Genomic DNA, 22,647 nt, shown 5'->3' with positions numbered 1-22,647 from the left:
TGGGATACACAGATAGATGATGGGAGATGGGGGCGGGATAAGTATACTCGCCTTTATTTTTGTTCTATTTAAAGAACCACATTCGACTTAACGATGTTGGTTGTAGGAAATATATAGAGCAGAAGTAAAAGAATTTCAATTTATTCTTATTATCTATAATCTAAACTCTGTATTCTGGGAGTCAACCTAAGCAGAATACTAAAAAGATGAGGAAAATTAGTATCATTGAGAAGCTGTGGTTCTTGACATACAAGACCAAAGAATCAAAGTGAGTTAATGAGACGCCAAATACCAGCTTTGTAGAAGTTGGCGTGAAGGCAGTATGAGGGGACAGACTAACAAAGGGGCATTTTCTAAGCTGGAGATCAAAGACCTCCGTCTCCCCTCCCACCCACGCCATGGCTAAGGCCTAGTATGTGACATAAATTTGTTAAGGGTTCAGGAAAAAGTACCCCTTAGGGCGTCTCTTCTTCCTGTTGGGTCTTTCCTAGTTAGGTCCCCAACACTGTAGTCTATCGCGGCTAAAATCAGTGCTTGCTGGGATTGCTTTTGTTTACTTGGCAGCTGCAGCGCTTCAAGAGGGACAGATTAAAAAAGCAACGAAAAACCTCTCCGTTCCTGGAGGCGAAGAGGCGGAAAGCCGTTCCTCCGGAGAGCTTCTGGCTCGGGCGTTAGCCCCGGGGACTAGTCCGCGACAGCTGGAAGAACCGGGCTGCACTTTCACAGGCAAAAGAGCGCTCCCGCCCGGGGCGGTGGGCGGGGCCACGGGACGCCCCGCCCCACCAGGCCAATCCCAGCTCTCCGCCAGCGGACAGGAAGCAGCGGCGGGGCCTAGCGGCCGAGGCGCCCGCCTCGGCACGCATGCGCGTTCTCCCGGGGTGCCTGGGGGAGCCGGGCGGGGCGGGAGGCAGGGGCGCGGCCTGGCGAGCGCATTGGGTGCCGGCGCGTCACGTGGCGAGGAAGGAGGCGGAGGGCCGCGGCTCAGGGAAGGGGCAGAGACCAGGCGAAGAGCGAGGGCAGGGAAGCGGGGAAGGGAGGAAGGAAGAGGCCGAAGGGGAGGGAGGGCCCTGTTTTGGCGGAGCGGGGCGCGCGGCTGGGCCCCTGAAGTGGAGCGAGAGGGAGGCGCTTCGCCGGTGCAGCTGCCGGGGAAGGCTCGTCGGGACCCAGCGCCGGTCGCGGCTCCCTCAGGATCGATGCACCGCCGTTAACCCGTGAGGAGGCGGCGGCCGCGGAAGATGGTGTTGCCGACAGTGTTAATTCTTCTCTCCTGGGCGGCGGGGCTGGGAGGTGAGACACGACCCCGGGCGGCGGCGGAGCGGCGGCCCGGCCGAGCGCAGCATCGCGGAGCCGGACCGCGCGCGCGTGTCAGGTCTCCTCGGCTTCTGTCAGCTCTCTCAGCTCGCCTCAGCCGACCCCGAGCCGCGCTCCCCGCGCGCTATTGTCCCCCGCGCGTCCCGACCGCGCTCCCGCCGGCGGCGGCCCGAGCAGGCTGCGGAGCCCCGGGCCAGGCCTTCCCCGCCCCCACGGCCGGGCGGCCCTACCAGCCCAGCTTCTCGCTCCGCTTTCCCGGGAGCCGCGGAGCCCAGGCCAGCCGCCCTCGCACACTCCCGCAGCCACCTCAGCCCTGCCCGGGTCCGAGCCCTGGGGTCCGCGCAGACTCGCAGCAACTTGCGAGGTTGGGAGCGCGGCGCGTGCATTGTTCTGGAAGCGGGCGAGAGGGAGCGAGCGAGCGAGCGCGGCGATCCGGAGCCGGGCTGGGTGTCGGGCGCCGGTGTGCGTGTCCCGCTCGGGCAACTTCCCTCCCCATCGCGCTCGGTTCGGAGTGTTTGCAGCCAGCGCGCCGGAGTGTGTGTGTCTGTGTGTGTCACCTCTACCGGAGTGTGCGTCTCCTCTGTCGCCCTGGGGCAAGGCTTTAGTTGACTTAGGAGAGCGGCAAGCCGTTTTAGAATGCTCTTCCATCCTGCCGTCTGTTTGAGTCCCTTAGAGAAGCAAGAGCTACATTTATTTCCTGGGCGACCCAACTTGCGGAGTTTCCTTCAACTCAGGTGGAGCAGACTTACCGCGTAGTTAGGGGATTGTCAAATGGTGCTCTCTCCCCTAGCAAATTGGAGTTCACAGTTGCTTAAAGTAGGCAGTTTCTTGATGTTTGGAGTTTGAGAGACTTTTCCTTCCCAGTGTTTCCTAGGACAGACATTATTATTTTGTTTTTGAGAAAGTGCTTTACTTTAGGTAAGCTGACTTGCCATCGAGGTATCCTGCTCAAGTTTAACTTAAAAGCATGGAATTTAAAACAACAACAACAAAAACCCAAAACCATAACATGCAAGAGTGCTTGGGATGTTTGTCTGCAGCCTAATTTGATAATTTAAAAAAATATCCTAGTGTTTTCTGTAGTGTATTGTTCGTGTTCTTCCCTTTGTCTCGTTGACTTAGAACCTCAGGGCCCAACCTAGTTCTGTCCTGCTTTCTGCTTACTCTGAAGTTGGTTTTGTGTATTCAGACTTATGCTGTCGTTTGTACTATTCATTTATTAGGTACACATTTTAGATGATAGCCACTAGTAGATGCTCTCTTCTCTCTCTCTCTCTCTCTCTCTCTCTCCCTCTCTCTCCCTCTCTCTCCCTCTCTCCTTCCTTCTTTCTTTTTTTTCTCTCTCTCCTCCTTCTTTTAAAGAACCAGATTCAAACTGTCTGTAAGGAGTTTCTTTAACATTTGTATTTCTTGTCTAAACACTGTTTGCAGCCCGGGCTGGGTGTTTTTCACTTTTTGTGATTATGGCCAGGAATTAGACACTGTTCTCTGTGAGGTAATAAAAAGTTAGACAAACACGAGACACTTTGACTGATAAGTAGTGATATAAAATGCCTTTTATTAAGGAAAACAAACCAGTGTAGGCTCTCTGGGGGGAAAAGTAAATTGACAGCGTAATCATTGTGGGTAAAGACTTTTATTCAGAACTCTGGAGTGTCTTACTCCACTAAGAGTTGGTTCAAAGACCACTTTTCATTGTGCTTGTGTTAAAAACTTAAAAAAACGTAACAACACCAAAGTTTCACTTACGTATTGATACCAAGATTGTATAACTTGTGTTTCTGAGTAGCAAGGCCGCACAAAGCTTTGGGTTCAGACTCCCACTTGAAGGCAAAACAAAAACAAAAGCTCTCCTGTATTTATTTTTAACTTATTGTACTCTATGTTGTTTTTATCTAATCTGAGCCAAGTGTAGCTAAGTTTGTATGTTTTTGTGATGCTTTGTAGGCTACTGTGCATTCAGGCTGAGTAGGTGTTGGCTTTAGTGCATGGGAAAGTTGACTGTATGGTTAGGTAGGCTGTAGCAGTACAGAGAGTTTTAAGGTGTGAATCATGTTTAAGTGCAACTGAACTCTGTGGGTTGCTTTCATCTTGTCTGTTTATCACTGTTGTGTGTGAAGTTTTTCTTACTCCACTTATGTGAGGGATGGGAAGCTGGAAGGAGACAATAAAATGTTTAAAAAAATAAAACAGCCGGTTGTGGTGGCGCACGCCGGTAGGATTTGCTGAAGGAGGCAGAGGCAGGAGGATCACGAGTTCGAGGCCAGCCTGGGCTACACATTTTTAAAAAAAAAAAATAAAAAAAATAAAACAAACTTTCCTAGTTTCCCTTTCTGTATTAGCAGTTGTCCTGCCCTATGTTGTATTTGTAGAAAGATACTATGGTATTTTTAGTTTATAAAATGTCTGTATGGAAGTGTTAAAACATACATACAAAATGCATCTAAAAAGTTATTTGTGTCCTTGCAAGATGGCTCAGTAGATGGGAGCGTTTGCTTTGAAAGTCTCACTACCTGAGTCCAGCCCCTATCCTTTGATTGAAGGAGAGAGCCAACTCCTAGAAGATTGTCCTCTGACCTCCACATGCATGCCATAGTTCCCTGTGCCCACATTCACACATGTACACCATACACAATAATAATAAAATGAAATAAATTAAAGTTATTTGGAGACCGGTTAGGAACGCACTGGTATTATTCTGATTAACCAATGTGTGATTTTTTTTTTTTTTTGAGAAACAGATGTTGCTATGCTGTAATTCCTAGGCCCAAGTGATCCTCCTGCCTTCATAGTAGCTAAGACTACAGGTGCAGGCCTTTATGCATCACTGACTGTTACTGCACACAAGAATGGGAAATTTAAAATCTTTACCTTCTTTTGAAAAATTATTTTGTGGGTCGTGGTGGCGCACACCTTTAATCCCAGCACTTGGGAGGCAGAGACCCGCAGATCCCTGAGTTCAAGGCCAGCCTGGTCTACAGAGTGAGTAGACCAGCCAGGGTTACACAGAGAATCAAAAAACAAAAAACAAAAAGAAAGAAAAATTATTTTGTGTTCTTGAGAACTCAGAAAGTATTATTTATAGCAAGAAGTTAATCCTGTAATGTTTGGCTTGATGAAGTCACCCATGTAATGAACTTTGGGTGTGTGTATGTATATATGTTTTAATTTAAAAATCTGGTGTAAATGCTTTGCTTTGTATGATACATGTTCTACAGAAACAAACTTTTTGAACACTTAGCCTAAAGAATTTAAAGTATCAGTGCTTAAGCTTGAACTTTCTTCTGCCAGCAAGTGGGAGTATAGAAAGATAGTCTTTCAATCTTTGCCTTTAAGAACTTTGACTTTTTATCTTTTTAACTAGAGTTTGAGAGTCCAACACACTCTGTCACCCAAACAAGACCAGTTTCAAGTCATTCCCAATATTAGCAGTGCCTCTCTCATCTCTGTGTACAGGACCTCTGTTGGCCGGGTTGAAGGGAATGGGCATAGTAGGCACTCCTTTTTATTTCCCAGTGTGCTTTTAATAACTTTCTTCAGACCTTCATATACTGTGTATTATTGGATCTCTTTTTCCTGAAGACTTTAACCTGAAGGGTTGGATGGGGGAACGCAAAGGACATTTCTCTGATGTTCATCATATATTGAATACTGTTTAGGAGTTTCTCCTTTAAACATTTATGAAAGTTAAACAAATGTACGCTTGAAGGGATACTATTTCTAGTGTCTGCTAAGTGGTGAAATATTCAAACATAAACCAGTAGCTTTTGTTTTGTTTTGGGTACTGAGGATTGGGTATCTAGCCCCCCCCCCCCCCCCCGCCCAAATGCTGGGCAAGTACTCTACCAGTGAACTGCATACCCAGTCTCCCCTGCCGCTCCTCCTTTTGTTTTAGACAGAGTCTCACTAAGTTTGGTCTGAGCTTGGGATCCTTCTGAGTAGGTGGGATTATAGGTCTGTACCATCAGGTCTGGCTTACCTAAGACTAGATAGAAATCTCAGTGGCTAAAGTTTTAACCTACTGTTCTCTGTACCTTAAGACCTGCCTTTTGTTTTTTTGTTTTGTTTTGTTTTGTTTTTTCTTTTCCTTCTTTTCCTTCTTGGAACAGGGTTATACTGTGTGGCCCACACTGTTCTCAAAGTTGTAGTCTCCTGCCTCATTTTACTCAGTGTTGGGATTACAGGTGAATTTCACCATGCCAGACTATATAAAATCTTTCTTTCTTTGGAGTGTAGTGGCACATCTTTAGTCCCAGCACCTCAGAGGTGGAGGCAGGTGGATCTCTGTGAGTTAAATCTAGCCTTGTTTACATAGTCCTGGGACAGCCAGAGCTACCTAACAAAAACCTGTTTCAAACAAACAAACCAAAAAAACCCCAAAAGAACACAAATTACCCCCTTTCTGCTTTTTAAATTTTAATTGAAAATTAAAGAAGAAAACTCTTTTTAAAAATAGATTTATTTTTTTGTATATGGGTGTTTTGCCTATGTACCACTTGTGTGCTTGGTGCCTTCCAAGACCAGAAGGGGGCGTTAGATTCCTCAAGAACTGGAGTTACAGACAGTTGTGAGCTATTGTGCTGATGCTGGGAATTAAACTTGAATTCTTTGGAAGAGCAGCCACTACTCTGAACCGCTAAGCCATCTCTTCAGCCCCTAGATAATAGCTTTCTAAAATGCATCAGTGGTTACTGTCCAAAACAAATCAAATTCAGTCTTTTCTTAAATGGGAAAAATGACTGGGACAGGGACTTTCTTGTAGTTTCTGTGTATTTTCCCAGAAATTATTGAAATGACGTGTTTACTATTCCTTTGAATTTATTGTAATTGATTATGCTTTTTGGTATTATATGTGGTTTTAATCATATAGCCTTTTGATTAGGTTTCCTTGTGAAATTTGAGGATGTTATTTTCAGGGGATGGGGAGTAGAAGATAGGCATGACCTTACTGTGAAGTCTAACCTGGCCTTGAATCACCGTAGAGTCCAGAGGGGCCTGGAACCCTTAATCCTCTTGTCTCTACCTCTGCCTCAGGAGTCTTGGGATTAGAGGTGTGTTGCCATATCTAACCAGATTATCATCTTAAATTAGCTTCTTTTTCCCCTATGAGAAAACTGAGTAGACATATTTACCACTTTCATGCAAAGTGGAAATTCTGACTTTTCTATGGAATAAAGTAAATGACCTTTCGTAGTTTTATTTATTTTTTTAATATATGTTTTGGTTTTGTAGAGTTTAGTACTGAGGTTGCTTTGTTTAGTTTCTCAACAATTGGGATATGGTACAAATGTGTTAGTTAGGAAACACATAGTTTAAAATGTTTATTGTAATATTCCCTGCAGTAATATAAACTGCAAATTGAGAAAATATGTTTTCTGTACTTAAACTCAGTAAAAGCTGAATGTTAGAAACTTTCATATTTTTTTTAAATTTATTTACTATTAGACCTGTGCTATAGTAACTCTGTTCTAGTTTTGATTTTTTAATTTGTCCTAAATTTCTTCCTTTTTTCCCTTTTTACCCCTTTTTCTCAGTATTGAGTATTGAACAACTTGGCCCCCACTAGGAAAGCATTTGACTACTAAGCATTATGTCCCCAACCCTTTTTAATGTTTGAACTTTAAAAAGTTATTTATTTACTTATTTACTTTGTGTGGTATGTGTACACATGTGCACATACTTACTTGTATGTACCTGTCACAGCACACTTACGAGGTCAGAGGAAAACATTTGGAAGTTGTTGCCTACTTAGTGGGTTCCGGGACTTGAGCTCAGATTGTTAGGCTTTAGCTTCTGAGCCAATTTCATTGGCCCTTATGATTAATTTTGAGACAAGGTCTCATTAACTTGTTCAGGGTGGCCTTGAACTCAGTCTGTAGACCAGACAAGCCTTGAATTTGTAATCTTTCTCAATAGTAGCTAGGATTGTAGTAGGTCCAGGTGAAGTTAACTCTTTGCCCCTTCTCTTTTTTTTTTTCTCTTTGATGTTGGAGACTGAACCCAGGTTATTACTAATGTTCTCCCATTGAGCTGCATCTACAGCCCAGTCTTTTAATTACAATGTTTAGAAAAATTTTACTAAAGTTGGTGGTTTTTTAATAATAAATTATTTAACTTATTTTATATGCTTTGTTATGAAGATGTCAGATCCCCTAGAGCTGGAGTTACATACAGTTGTGAGCCACCACGTGGGTGCTGGAAAATGAACCTGGGTCCCCTGAAAGAGCAGCCAGTGCTCTTAGCCATTTAGCCATCTGTCCAGCCCCATGAAGTTGGTGTTTTTGTTTGTTTTTTTTTCTTCTTTTTGGTGATGTACGTAGCACATAATCGCTGTGTTGTCCAAGCTATCTTAAAATTCTTGAATTCAAGTAATCACTTGGTACTATAGCACTGGAACTTACAGGTATATTCAATCTTGTGGGATATAGTTTTTCAGTAGTCTAGTTTAAACCTGTGTGAATCCCAATAATATGGGAACTCTTGGGGAGCAAAACAGAGGTACTTACTGGCTATCTCAACTGATGCCTTTCCCTGAGAGGCCATGTGACTACTAACTGGGGAGAAAAATTGTAAACTAGGAAAGCCTGTGGACAGAGAAGTATATGGTGGCTTCAAGTTGGAGCCCCAAGGTCAGATTACAGAGGCAGACACTTCAGATAGTAGCAGTTGATTGGTATTTGGTCTGCTTTCCATGTAGGCAGCTCAGTGTGACAAGGTTCGGTAGAGCCTCAAGGTTTAATTTTTGTTGTTGTTTAAGGAAGAGTTTATTTATTACTTGGTAATACTTCCAGGAAATTCTAAAAAGTTGGCTTGTGGCCAGCAAGATGGTTCAGATGGATAAAGGTTTCTGCCTTCAAGTCTTGAGAACTTGAGTCAGATCCCCAGAATCCACTCGGGGGAAAGAACTGACTCCTGCAAGTTGTACTCAGACCATACTTATACAAAGTTGGCTTGTTCTTAAAAACAATCTAGCAGTGGTAATGCTGACTAGTCCAGATGTCAGTGTTTTTAAAGGGTTATTTTATTTGTTCATTTATTTATTTACTATATGTATTGTATCTGTGTGACTGTGTTGGTATAAGCACCTTGCAGAGGCCAAAGAAAGACCCCAGGTGCCATCCTGTAATTTTGTTCCACCTTATTCCCTGGAACAGGTTCTCTCACTGAAGCAGAAGTTTGTCTTTTTAGCTAGGTTGACTGGTGACAGAGCTCCTGCTGGAGTTTGCCTCTCTGTACCCACTAATAGAGGAATTACAGGTGTGAATATCCACACCCAGATTTCTATTTGTCTGCTGGAGATTTAAACTCAGGTCCTCATGTTTTAACAAGTGCTCTCACTCACAGAGCCATATCCCTGTTCCCCACCCACACACCCTAGTTGTCAGTTTTTATACTGGAGACAAAGAAGCAATGTCAGTGAGGAGTGGGGAAGCTGCAGTAATTCCTATCAGTTGGATTCCTACATGGACAGAAATGTTATTTTTCAGCAGTGAGATGGTCTTGAGTTAGTAATTGTTGCTATAGTTCTGATCTAAGTAGGTTGCAGAAATGCATATGAGAACAGTCTCAGATAATGTGCTCTTCCTTTGCCACCAAAAGAATTCATCCTGAGCTTACTACAGTTCCAGCAAAATAATGAGCAAGATGTCCAGTAAGAACCAGGGATTGTTGTGTATCTAGAGTTGTGAAGCAGCAGTTTGAATGAGAAGAAAAGTAAGAAATACTAAATTTATCAAAGTGGATAAAATGCCAGGATGTAAATATACAGTTCCAATTATGTATTGTAGTTGCAAGTGAAGTGGTGGAATTTGATGAACTGTAGAGATGTCATTCTGCAAGCTGGGGCAGTTTGTGAAGTAAAAGAGAATGATGATGCACATAGATTTAGGAATTAGGTTTGAGAAACAAAAACAATTGTCTTTGATTTTGTTAATTTAACATGTTGGAATTAATCTCTTTGATTCCAGATTGCCTGGTACACTTGGTTATATGCAAATTGTGAACTTACCATTTCAAAGACTAGTTGGGAAAATAATCTGATCTTTGAGTTTTAAATGGCAGGAAGGCCCTTGCTAACTAGGCGGTAATGACCTGGACTTGTATTGTTCATATTCTGGGCTATTACTAGGAGGCAGAATCCTATGGAGTGAAATCAGTATCCATGTTGAGTGATTGGGATGTGATACAATTAGGAGTAAGTGAGCTGTTGATGAATTGTGTGGCCTAGTTTCAGGTTAGAGTAGTCATTGTAAAAATACAGATTTAAAAAGTTATGAGGGCTGGCAAGGTGGCTCAGCAGGTAAAGGCACTTGCCACTAAACCCGACAGCCTGAGTTTGATCCCTAGAACTTACATGGTAGAAGGAATGAACCAACTCCCATAAGTTGTCCTTTGACATTCTCATGTATTGCGCCCCAGAACACACACACACACACACACACACTCACACTCACACACACATACACACTTGAAATAGCACTGGTAAAACTTGGCAAATGTTTAATGTTAAGCTAACAAAAAGTACTGAGGACTTAGTGTTAAGTTGAGATCTTAGGAGATTTTACATTGGAGAGTGGCTTTGTAAGCAAGCCTTTTAAGGATCTTAGTCTTTGAAGTTGAAATTGTCTTGAGGTTTTGATTTTAGATAGAAGGTGGGGGAGAGTGTCAGTCTGGGGCTTGATACCATCATTCTTCCTGGGACTGCTTAAAAGTTTGCACTGCTCTTCAATTTTCTATGACTGGTGTTTAGGGAAGTAATGTTCTAGAGAGTTGAATGGTAGGAGTCTAGTGAATTCGGGACAGAGGGGAGAGATCAGCTTTGAAGATTTTAAAAAGTGGTTTATTTTTATTTTATATGTGAGTGTTTTTCCTGTATGTGTGTATGTGCACCATGTGTGTGTCTGGTGCCTGTGAAGGTCAGAAGAAGGCATCTGATCTTCTGTGTCTGGAATTATAGATGGTTGTAGGCCGTCTGGTGGGTGTTGAGAACTGAACTCAGGTCTTCTGTAAGAGCTGCTAGTGCTTTTAACTGCTGACCCATTTCTGAACTGTCTCTCTGTCCTCCATTTTTGTTGTTAATTTATCTTGTTAGAATTAGCTTCTAAAATTTGAGACTATGCTTAGTACTCTTGTTAAAAGAGTAGTTTGATTAAAGAAAGTTTGGACTGTAAACTTTCTACTCCAGAAATAAGTTGGGGAAAATAGATTTTCTTTAAATTTTAGGCAAATGGTTGTATTTATACTATTTATACAACTAGAGATTGTCATATTAAACAAATAGCCAGACTCAGATACATATTGAATGTTTTCTGTCATATGTAGAATCTAGGTGTGTGTTTGTGTCTAAACGCTCACTGGGATTTGGGGATTACTGATTATAGTCTAGGCTGGCTATCCAGCCAATGAATCTCAGGGGTTTGCTTGTCTCCACCTCTGCAACACTAAGTTTACAAGCATGTGCCACCACATCAGGCTTTTTACATGTATTCTGGGGTTCTCATGTTAGTGTGGCCAACACTTTATCAACTGAACAATCTACCCATTCCTGTGATTTTATTCTTAGTTTATGTGTTTTAGAACCTAGCACAAAGCCTAGCTCACATCAAGATTTATAATAAATGTTTTATTTAAACTACAGAATTATAGCTGATGAATAGTCTGGCAGGTTTTTGTTTTCATTTTTCATTTTTTTTTTTTTAAAAAAGCCTGACAAGCTATGCTCTGGAATCCACAGCGAAAAGAGGTAACCAGCTCCCAAAAGTTGTCCTCGAATATCCACCGTGGCAAATTTACATTCACACACACCCCATATACATATACACATACACATTATACACAAAATACTTAAAAAGTTCAGAAAAACACAGAATTGTTAACAGCATTGCTTAGTGAGTAGACTAGATTCCTGAATGCATGTTACATAGCTGTTTTCATTAAGCAAGGTTGTAGTCTGGTGACGCAGCCCTTGAATTTGTTCACAGTGTTATAGAAATAGCTTCAAATAGGAAGATAAATATCATAATGATTTTTGTTAAAATTAAATATTCTTGTAATATATTAGAAAGTACCCTCTCCAATTAATACAATATATTATCAGAATTCCAGGTGAACAGTAATAAGGATTAGGTATTTAATCTGGAACTATTTGGCTGCCAGCCTTGGCAGTAGATAGTTATTTGTACTTACAAATTGGTTTGGAAATTAATTTTACTTACATATTTTAACTTTATTTTGCTCAATATGTTTAATTTCCCTGGTGACCTGTAGAATCTGATTTTGCCCATACGGTAGTACAAATCCCTTAGTAATCCAAAGAGTCTTTATCCTTCATGTGTAGAATAAGCAATAGAACAGTACTTCCCAGCCAGGTGTGACATGGGTGGAAAGTGAGGCATTGGGTATGGGTTTAGAGTGAAATGCCAGATAGATGGACAGCAACAATGGAAATGGTGGCTGGAACTTCTTGTGTCTATGTGGGAGAATAATGTATGTAGGTTGAAAACTACAGTCTTTATGTAGATTACCATCTGTACTGGTGGTATTTATTTGAAAGTATATGAAACATTTTCAGATATAAGCATAAAAATCTAAATGATATACATGGTTCCATTTTGGAATTTTGAAACTTTATTTCTTAAGTGAATGATAGAAATAGAATAATCAGTGGATTTTAATCATTCATGTTCTGTGCCCTGAGTGATTGATTGATTCAGGTTGTAATTTGTGAAAGGGTTACTTAGTTTTACTTCTGGTCTGGCTGGCTTTATTGTTTTATTTATAAGAGTCCAACTTATTTAATAATGGATGTGTTGAAATATGCTTTTAATATAAATGTACCCTATTATCTTGAACTTTCACTTGTAACTGTGAGGTGTAGATAGTTGATTCTAGATTATTTGACTGTTTCTGGTGAAGAAATGGATACTGTTTTCAATTTGAAGTCATAGTGTAGAAATGGTTTGACTAAGTGCCTTAGAGTGCTTTGTTATATTGCTGGAATATAGGACACAGTTCCTAGAAGTCTACTTTTGTTATACAAGAGAGCAGTTTTGTAAGTGCTGTGTAGTATTTCTCAGAGTGAATATATATCAGCATGAAGAACATTGGTCAAGGATGTTCCTTGAGGTACAGTTGATGGTTTGAAAAGAAAGAAAATCTGTTTTTATGTTGGAAAATGTTCTTGAAATTACGTTATTGACCTTAATTGCCAACTTGACTAATTGTAATCACCTGGGACATGCACACAACTCTGAGGGTATCTGAGGGTATTTCCAAAGAGGTTTAGCAGAGGTTGGAAGAGCAACCCTGAATGTGGGTGGTGCCATCCTATGGATTGGGGTTCTGGCCTGATTGTAAACAAAACAAAACAAAACAAAAGACCAGAAAGGAGACTGAGCTCTAGATTTCCTCTCTGCTTCCAGGCTATGAATGTCATGTGACCAGCTGTGTGAGCTTCCTGCACCACATCTTCCTCTCCTTGGTGGGCTAGACTGCCAGGCCACAGCAGTGAGACAGTAACTTAATAAATGTAGTATCAGAATTTGAAGTTAATGTAAGTGAAGTGTTGGAAATAACTTGATTGCAGGTAATTCTTTAGAGGCATTAGAGATGTGCCAGTTTTAGTTTGTCCTTTATTTACCTTTTCATGTGTTGTAATTGGGTTTTCTGTTAAGTAGAAGATTCATTATGTTAATATTTTTGTAAATTTTCTTCTCCTTCCCTCCCTCCCTTCCTCCCTCTCCTCCCTGTCCCTTCCTCCTTCTCTCTCTTTCTCCGTTTCCCTCCCTCTCTCCCTTCCTTCCTTCCTTTCTTGCAACAAGGTTCTCAGTGTAGCCTTGACTGTCATAGAACTCTCTGCAGAACAAGCTGACCTCAAACTCATAAAGATCCCCTACCTCTGCCTCCTGAGTGCTGGGATTAAAGGCAATACACCTCCACTTCCCGACTCTCATTCTTAAGATTGTATAATCACCTCAACCTCAAAGACAGACATTACGTCAGAGTAAAGGGTTGGGAAAAGATTTTCCAATCAAATGGACCTAAGAAACAAGTGAATGTAGCTATCCTAATATCTAACAAAAATAGGCTTCAAACTAAAATCAGTCAAAAAATATGGAGAAGGACACTTCATGCTCATCACAGGAAAAATCCATCAAGATGGAATCTCAGTCCTGAACATGTATGTTCCAAATACAAGCGCACCCACATATGTAAAAGAAACATTATTAAAGCTTAAATTGCACATCAAACCCCACACATTAATAGTGGGAGATTTCAACATCCCACTCTCCCCAGTGGACAGGTTTGCCAGACAGAAACTTAACAGAAAAGTAAGAGAATTAACAGATGTCATGACTCAAATGGACTTAACAGACAGCTATAGAATGTTTCATACAAACACAAAAGAATATTTCTTCTTCTCAGCATGGAACCTTTTCTAAAATTGACCACATACTCGCTAACAAAGCAAACCTCAACAGATACAAAAAAATTTGAGTAACCCCCTGTATCTTATCAGATCATCATGGCTTAAAGTTAGAATTCAACAATAACAACAACAACTAATTGCAGAAAGTCTACAAACGCATGGAAATTGAACAGTGCTCAATTTTATAACCTCTGGGTCAAGGAAGAAATAAATTAAAGACTTCCCAGAATCCTAACCTTTGGGATGCTATGAAAGCAGTGTTAAGAGGAAAAATTCATAGCACTAAGTGCCTACATAAATCACTTTTTTAAAAAATGGATTATAGATAGGGAAAAATGTTTAAGTAATGTTGCTTTTTAGTCTAAAAGTGATGCTATTAACCCATCATCGGTAGGCTAATAGCTGGGATTACCGGTGTGCACTGTCACTCTTGATCTACTTATTTTCATAATGTTTTGCAGTGCTTTGATTGGACCCAGGACCCTAGCATACTCAGCTTCAAAAGGTTGATCAAAGAGAGAATCTCTTGGCTGTGAGAGACAGTTTATGTGTTTTTCACAGTATACTTCTGTTTTTTGTTTTTGTTTTTTTTTTTTTTTCGAGACAGGGTTTCTCCGTAGCTTTTGGTTCCTGTCCTGGAACTAGCTCTTGTAGACCAGGCTGGCCTCGAACTCACAGAGATCGCCTGCCTCTGCCTCCCTAGTGCTGGGATTAAAGGCGTGCGTCACCACCGCCCGGCTCACAGTATACTTCTGTAATTGGGGTAGAGGGTGTTTTTTAAAATTCTTTTTTACATTCGTTTATTTGTGTGCATGCCATGGCAGTTGTGTGGCGATCAGAGAATGACTTGTAGGGTAGATGGCTCTCTCCTTCCACCCTGTTAGGCTCAGTGGTTGGACTCAGTTCCTCAGATGTGGTGGCAAGTGTATGTGTGTGTTAAATGTGGGAATGTTCAAAATTTCCACTGGGCCTGTAAAGTGTTAGGCACTGTGTGCATTTTATTGTGTATTTGTACAATGTCAGGTTTCTGAAATCCACAGCAAAGGAAAAGAAGGCAAGATGCTGCTGGCATGCTCTTTTTGTGTAGGTGAAATAACGTAGCAGCAGAGAAAGATAACTTACCTGACAACCAGAGTGGAGTGACTTAATGTAGACGCAGTACTGAGATTATGACATCTTTGTGGCCACCCCGATGAAGATGTTGATAAGAATGAACCTGATTAAGATGTTAAACTGTGGAGAGAAATTAGCAATAGTTCAAGTGGAAAGATGTATGGCACATGGAAAAACTTGGGTTGTCTAGAAATGCCCTTCATTGGAAGCTGCCGTTTTCCACTGACCTCAGGTAAGGGACATTTCCTTCTGCACTCTAGGTTACACTGGAACACCTTCAGTTATATTCTCTGTGTTTGGAGATAAAAGGAGTTTGAGTTGGCAACTTTCTTTCTTTCTTTTTTTTAACTTCTTTTTCAATTTTGAGTATCAACCCCTAGGCTCTGTGGATTGGATGTTAGACAAGTTTTTTGCCATTATCCCGTTGGCCTGTGGTTGGTGTCCTCTGAGCCCTTCCTGCTAACTTGTTCATTGGTCCCTGTCTGGTAGTACATCAGTAGTGAAAAGATACTCTAGCTCTGTGCTTTTTGGTTTTACTCCTAGTCTTTAGGAGATTGTTCATTTTGTACAGATCTGCTTGATGTAATTAAAGAGTTTAAGGCAGGGGAATATTTTCATTGTGAACTATAAATTCCATGTTAAAATAGAAGCAAGCTTTTGGAAGACATAATTTCTTTGTTAGTAGTTACTTTCTCTGTAGCCTAGACAAGCTTTGTACTGCTAAGTAGTTGATTTCAGCCACCAGTTCACTACTAGTGTCCTCCTGATTTAGGTTAAAGTCATCTTTCTTCAGTAACTGTTATATGTACTCATTGTTCTCCCTGCATCCGTCCCACTCAGTCTCTCTTCAGCTTAGCAGTCAGAACCCGCCAGTGGTTGTGTACTTCACAGTGACTAAAGTCAAGACTTTACTGTGTGAATTTTACCTCAATTAAAACATCTCAATTGAATAAACAATAATACACCTATCAAGTAATTCGTCATTGTAAGTAAAAGTCAAGTTTGTAAAAACCTGTATGAGTGCCTTTGCATCTCTTGTTCATTTCTGTTATAACCAAATTTGCTCCTGTATGAGGGCCTTTGTACTTTCTGGTCCTTTGCATGGAACATGTATTTCTGAATATGGCTCCATTATGAGCGCTCTTTTATTTTGGAAACTTTAAGAAAAAAGCAATAAAATCTTAATGATTTCAGAGTATGTAGTTCAGTAGTGGTATGGACATTCACATATTGGGTTTGTTCTCTATTGAGTTGTTTTTTATGTTAATCATCCAGGTTACCTTATATAAAAATATCAATTCCTTCCTTGGGCTTATCTAGCCACCATTTTCCCATATCTTTCTTCCATTAATAACTTTTATAGCTTTGTTTATTGTTCATCATCTGAGAATAAAGCTCCAGGAGATCAGTAGTTATATATTGTAACTTTTTAATGTTTATTCTCAGTATCTAAAGTAAAGCCACAAAACTCTACTAGGTGTATCCAGCATGTATGTGCTGTGTGAATAGATGAATCATAAAGTCAGTAATTTCTTCATTTTACAAATTAGTAAGACTCCCCAAATTTCTGAGAGTGTGTAGTGGGGGAAAAGCCTCCGGAGATTCATGTTTGTCCTTTCTCTTTCATTGACCCCCTTAACATTTTGAGTGGTGCTCAGGATCAAACCTAAGACTTCAGTATGTTAGCGAAGCACTTTACCACAGAGCTGTGCTTCAGTCATACTCTAATCAACTTTAGAATAGAACAGGATTGCTATTTTTGCTTGAGTATTCATTTTATTTATTAAGTACTTTTATATGCCCTTTTAATTAGAGGTAGAGTGAGTTAGAATTGTTTCTATAAGAACTAAGTTGCTTTTTAAAAACAACTATGTCTTCCCATTTGAGTATATTTTATGTGTTTAGGTGTTTTACTGGCATGTATGTGTGCAGTCCTTGTGTGTCTGATGCTCATGGAGGCCAGAAGGTGTCAGATTGCTTGGTAGTGGAGATACAGACACTTGTAAGTTGCCATGTAGGTGCTTGGAATCTAATCTAGATCCTCTCTCTGAAAGAGCAGTGCTCAACTGCTGAGCATCTCTCCAGTCCCTGAAAGCATTTTAAAGCATGTATTAGTTCACTGAAAAAAAATAGGCTAAAAGGATAAATATGTTGTTTTGAAACAGAATTATCTTATCTTCCTCTCTTAGCTTTCTTAATGCTGGGATTATAGGTATCTGTCACCATGTCTAGCAGTAGTTTTTAATAATAACTTATTATATTCTTAGGTAGTCTGTGCTGTACACCATTCTAAACATTTTATACACACATATTTAATACATATAATGTCACTTTAAGGTATAGGTACAGGTATCTTATACCTTTTTCAAATGGGAAAACTGAGGCATAGTGAAGTAAATACATCATACAGTTGTGAAAGTTACATGGATATTTTGCATGGAAATTTCCTGAACTACATTCACAACAGCAGTAAAATAATCCCTCTCTTCTCTTGCACATAGATGTAGAAGCTTTTTTTTTCTTTGTTTTTTGAGGCAGGGTTTCTCTGTAGTTTTGGAGCCTGTCCTGGAACTAGCTCTTGTAGACCAAGCTGGCCTCGAACTCACAGAGATCCTCCCAAGTCCTAGGATTAAAGGTGTGCACCGCCACCACCTGACTAGAAGTTTTTTTTTTTCTTTCTTTTTTTTTCTTTTGGAATAAATTTTATTCTACTGCCAGGCTTGTTATGTATTCTGATACTTAGGTTCATAGGATCACATGTTTTCGAGTGATTAGTTTATGACTCTTAATCTCTAAAATATAGTTTCCCTTCCCATGGAACATTTGAATACATTTGTTCATTAATTATTTATATTGGTGTTTATTGATCACTATTTTCTTTTTTAGAGATAGACTTTCATTATATCTCCCTGGCTGGCCAACACTTACTGTGCAGTCCAAGTTGACTTCAAACCCATAGAAGTCCTCTTTTCTCTGCTTCCCAAGAGCTGGGATTAAAGGTCTACACCACCATGTCTATACCTGACTGTTGTCCAGGTGCTGAGGATCCATCAGTGAGCAAAGTGCCTATTTAACTTGTGACTCTATTCTAATGGCGGAGGCTGGTAGTACATGTTCATTAGAACTCAAAAGGAATACCAGAGTAGGACATTATAGTGTGAGTGATGGGAATGTCTACTTAGGGTGGTCAGAGAACTCAGGATGACAGAAAGGTGATGAATAGAGATATTACACATCGAAGGAAAAGTGGGGGAGGATAAGATGAGAATAGGTAGGAGTTGGGTGGAGGGAATGCTGCCTCTTACAAGGATCACACTCAGCTTCGTAAGCTGTAGCTTAGACTTTAAGTCTGGAAGGCTAACATACTTACACTTTTTTTGAATAGCATTGCTCTGTTGTGTAAAGGGTAGATGGTAGAAGGGTAGGAATAGAACCAAAAAAAGAGGTCAGTTATTTGTCCATAGTTTTGACTGTTGAGATACTTTTGAACCTTTCTGTGTTTGGTACATTTTGAGGTTTTGGAGTTTGAAATTTCTTTGCAGCAAATTTCTTTCTTTCTTTATAGGTATGTAAAGAAAGCTACTGTTATGGTAGCTATAGGCACCTGTAATTAGAATTACCCTGGAGACTTAGGTTCTGAGCCAAGCAGACATGCTTTCCTTGATGAAGTTTTGACATTAGTGTACATCTTTTGGAAGGTTTTCTATTAATTGTTTTTAGGTTGAGTTTTTGATACTAGAAGGGCTGAAGCAATCATGAGGTTCCTGTGTTAAAAGTTCCCAGCACCACAGAGAGACAAAGATGACATTACATTAGAAAGGCAGCACTTTTAATATTTTCACATATTTTGATGGTAGTTATGGTACATGCTGCTTGCTTCTGGGAATTATAAGGATAAAAGTGGAGAGGTTTATTGTTACTATTTCTTGTTGTTATTTGTTTTGTTTTGTTGGTTTTTTTTCAAGACAGGGTTTCTCTGTGTAGCTCAGGCTGTCCTGGAACTCTCTGTGTCACCAGGTTGGCCTCAAACTCACAGAAATCTGCCTGTCTCTGTCTCCCAAGAGCTGGGATTAAAGGTGTGAGCTACCACTGCCTGACTGGAGTTTGTTACAGTTTTAAAGTGTGGAATTTTATTCTAAGCAGATAGTATTGTATGAGAAGTGTAGAGATTGAATACAATTACATAGGGGGAATACTTCAGTATCTATGGGAACAGTTTTTCTGAGGAGGATTTACAAGATGATTTGTAAGAAACACAAAGTCTTAGATTTCTATTTGAGTGCGGTGTTGCTTGGCCTGATTCATGATTGTTCTTGATTAGGTTGATATTATAGGAAGGATAGTATTGTTAGTCCCAAGGCATCTATAGACTGATTGAACCTGAACTGGAAGAATAACAGGTGACAAGAATCAGGGCTAGAGCAGATGGCAAGGAATTGGAGTAGACAGTTGGCACATTGGCATTGGGGAAATCTGGAGAGCTATGCCAGGGATGGCTGGAGGCTGTGCTCTGTTTCGATAGAGGCAGGTGAGACCTGATGACAACCTGTGTTCTGTCTTTACCTTTTGAGTTCCCGACTAGTTTCTAAAGTATAAGAACAAGCTCAGTTGAGTCAGTCCAGACTCTGCATGTAGAAACAGGCAATTCTGTGATGTCTGACTGAGGTAAGTGGTGCAGGGGTTGGAGATTGGCTCAGGTTCCTGTGGAGTAAACCATGCCAATTTCAATTACTAGCTGTGGAAATCAAGGGTATACACATACTTTTGATCTATAAAAAGTACATTCCATTCCTCTTTAGTATTTCATTATATGTGGGTTTAAAAATATATCTTAAAGGTAGATGTTAGTTTTGAAGGCCATGTCACTGATTTTTTTTTATTTTGTTTTTTTTTTGTAGTCACAGAACCATCATGAATGGTGCCTGACTTTATGAAGATAATCAAATGTGCTGTGTGTCTTGAGCTCATTGATACCTCACTTACCTTCCTCATGTTGCTCCTGATTTGTTCCGCACCCTTGGACTTGTTACAGATATCTTAAACCACCAGTTTCTTTAAAGTGCCTAATAGTTTTTAATCAGTAGATCCATTTGGTGGATCAAATAGAAAAGTTCAGAGCAGTGCATAGCCTGGCAAATAACAAGTGCTCAATAAATTTTAATTATTGCTACATTCAACTTATTATTGTGATGTTAACCTTGATTATCATCTTGATTCCTAGATTAGGAGTCTGGGTGTATGGGGGTGGTCATCCCTACTCTGAATATGGGAGGTGCTACCATCTAGTAGGTTAGGGCCTAGGTGGAATCAAAGGAAAAAAAGAGAGAAACATTTTCTCTGCTGTAATGAATCTTTCTCTGTCCTACCAGCTAGCTCCCAAATAGTGACATGGAGACTTATTAATTATGAAAGCTCAGCCTATAGCTTAGGCTTGTTCCTAACTAGCTCTTTTAACTTAACCCATATAAATTAATCTATATTCTATCACGTGTTTTTACCTCTCTCCATCTTGCTCTGTTTCCCTTTTCCTCTTTGTGTCTCCTGGCTTCTCCTGCCCCTCGATTCCTCCTCCTCTTCCTTTCTCTCCCCAGAAATCCTGCCTAGACCTGCTGCCTAGGTATTGGCTGTTCAACTCTTTATTAAACCACTATATCTTCACACAGGGTACAAATATCCTACCATGCTTCCTGGCCGATGATGTGAGCTGCCTTGTGTTACCACACAATCTCTGCCGTGGTAGGCCGACCCTCTGAAATCGTGTTTAAATGTTTTTTCCTTTAAGTTGTTCTCTAAAGTTTTTTTGTTGTTGTTTTTATTTTTTTCTGTAACCATGATGTAAAGTTAACAAGCTTGCTTTAGCATTTATTTTACTTACCTATTTTTAAATCAAGTGCTAATTTATAAATTTATTTTAAATTACATTTATTTATTTATTTAATGGGAGTGGGATGGGGTTATGAGCCTGCCATAGTGTGTGTCGAAGTCAGAGGATAACATTTGAGAGTTGGTTTTCTTTTTATACTGCATGGGTTCTAGGGATTGAACTCAGGTCACCAGGTTTGCTAGCAAGCAGCTTTACATACTAAGTCATCTTTCCTGTCACAATTAAGCATTTAATTAAGCAAAAACTACCTCAGCAGGATAGTCTCCCACCATATATAATAGGCTGTCAGTGTTCATTAAAAATAAGCAAAACAAAACAAAAAAAATCCTACAACTAAAGTACTTAGAAAAAATAAAATAGCCCTTTGTAGTTTGGGGATTTTAATTTTTCTTCTTAAGATGTAAAATGTGAACGAAGCTTTAAGGTTTTTTTTGTGTGTGTTTTCTAGCCAGATTTTGATGTGAATTTTAAAATACTAGATTTTTAAAATAGAAATGGAAGGAAAACATTAGCATGATTTTATGAATATGCAACGAACTAACGGTATTCTTACTAAAGTTGAGAGAAAAGTAAAAGTGCCCTCGTTTCTTGTTTGGTGAATGGTTTGGGGTAATCCTAATTAGTGTAGTATAATAAGTTAAAAACAGATAAGGTCATAGTAGATTGAGAGATTTAAATATGAGAAACAGAAACAATGCCAGGAAAGAAAATGAAAAATATTTTCAGAAGTTTCATGCATAATCATGGTGTTTACAAGTTCTCTCCTAAGAGTCTCAAGAGAGATAAGACCAATAAGAGACAGATAAATGGATCTGGATGACCTAGCTGTATTAGGGGAAGTTTATTAGAGGAACTTGGCTTTTAGTTATGGAGGCTGAGAAGTCTCATGGTAGTCCATCGTAGAGAGAAAAGAAGAAAATGATTATGAACAATTGGCAATTTGGTGATGTTTGCCCACATTGATTGGGTCAGTTTCTATCTTCCACACTCACATCCCTGACTCACGCTACAGTCTCCTTGACACACCCAGAAATAGCACTTTGGCAGCTCTCAAAGTTATTTTTTAAATTAAATAAAAAAGCAAGTTCATCTTATGTGTGTGTATTTGCCTGCATGTATATCTGTGTACCACATGGATGCCTGGTATCTTGAGGTCAGAAGAGGGTCATCAGATCCCCTAGAACTGAAGTTACAGACAGTTGTGAACCACCATGTGGGTGTTAGGAGTCAAACCCCAGTCCTCTGGAAGAACAGCCAGTGCTCTTTACCTCTGAACAGTCTCTCCTGCCCTATCTCTAAGTCTTTGTTAATCTAGTTAGGAAGACACTAAGATTAACTAGCACAGAGATCTATTGGTCTCAGGTTAGTGTTCTTATTGCAATAGAAAAAAGGATGCATTGTAGTTAAGTCAACACTAAGAAACTTAGTGTCTTTAGTGACTTCTGTATCATTATGTAACGCTCTACTTGCCTCAGCCTTCTGAGTGCTAGGATGACAAGTTTATTCAGCTGTTGCACAAAAGCAGTGGTAGAAAAACAAGTAAATTAATGATCTTATCTGTATTAAAAACATACTGTCTGAAAACTGGCTTTTGGGTTATAGGTTATGTATTCTTGCATTATTTGTTTTTTGTTTTTTTTTTTTACCAGTTCTTTTACCTAGAAGCATTGGTGGTCCTTAGCCCTGTTGATGCTTCAAGCAGTTCTGTAGATAAAAGGGGAAATAGCTCCTGGGCTGAAGTCTGAAATTTTTTCATGAAGACAAGTTGCAGTGCTTCCTAAGCCTGAATGTGTATATGGATGACTTTGGAAATCAACTTTGGGCTTAGACAATGTCTTTCTGTTGCTATGACAGATGCCTGAGAAAATCAGCTTAAAGAAGAAATGGCTGCTTTTGGCTTAAAGTTTCAGAG

The 22,647-nt window shown here is 40.1% G+C and overlaps 1 protein-coding gene across 1 annotated transcript in view; it reads left to right on the top strand.

Annotated features, from left to right (window-relative positions):
• The first annotated feature begins 995 nt into the window (after positions 1–995).
• Adam10 (ADAM metallopeptidase domain 10) overlaps positions 996–22,647 on the top strand; it is a 103,773-nt gene continuing 82,121 nt past the window's right edge. Inside the window, exon 1 of the mRNA XM_041679534.1 lies at positions 996–1,287. Within this exon, the coding sequence (XP_041535468.1) occupies positions 1,236–1,287 (52 nt within the window). The 5' untranslated portion in view covers positions 996–1,235. The remainder of the gene's footprint in view (positions 1,288–22,647) is intronic.

This window comes from Microtus oregoni, unplaced genomic scaffold (assembly GCF_018167655.1).
Source record: "Microtus oregoni isolate MIOR12 unplaced genomic scaffold, Mior012 000032F_ref0000030, whole genome shotgun sequence".
In the NCBI taxonomy this organism is placed as follows: Eukaryota; Metazoa; Chordata; class Mammalia; order Rodentia; family Cricetidae; genus Microtus; species Microtus oregoni.
This window is presented reverse-complemented; position numbering and strand designations above follow the sequence as displayed.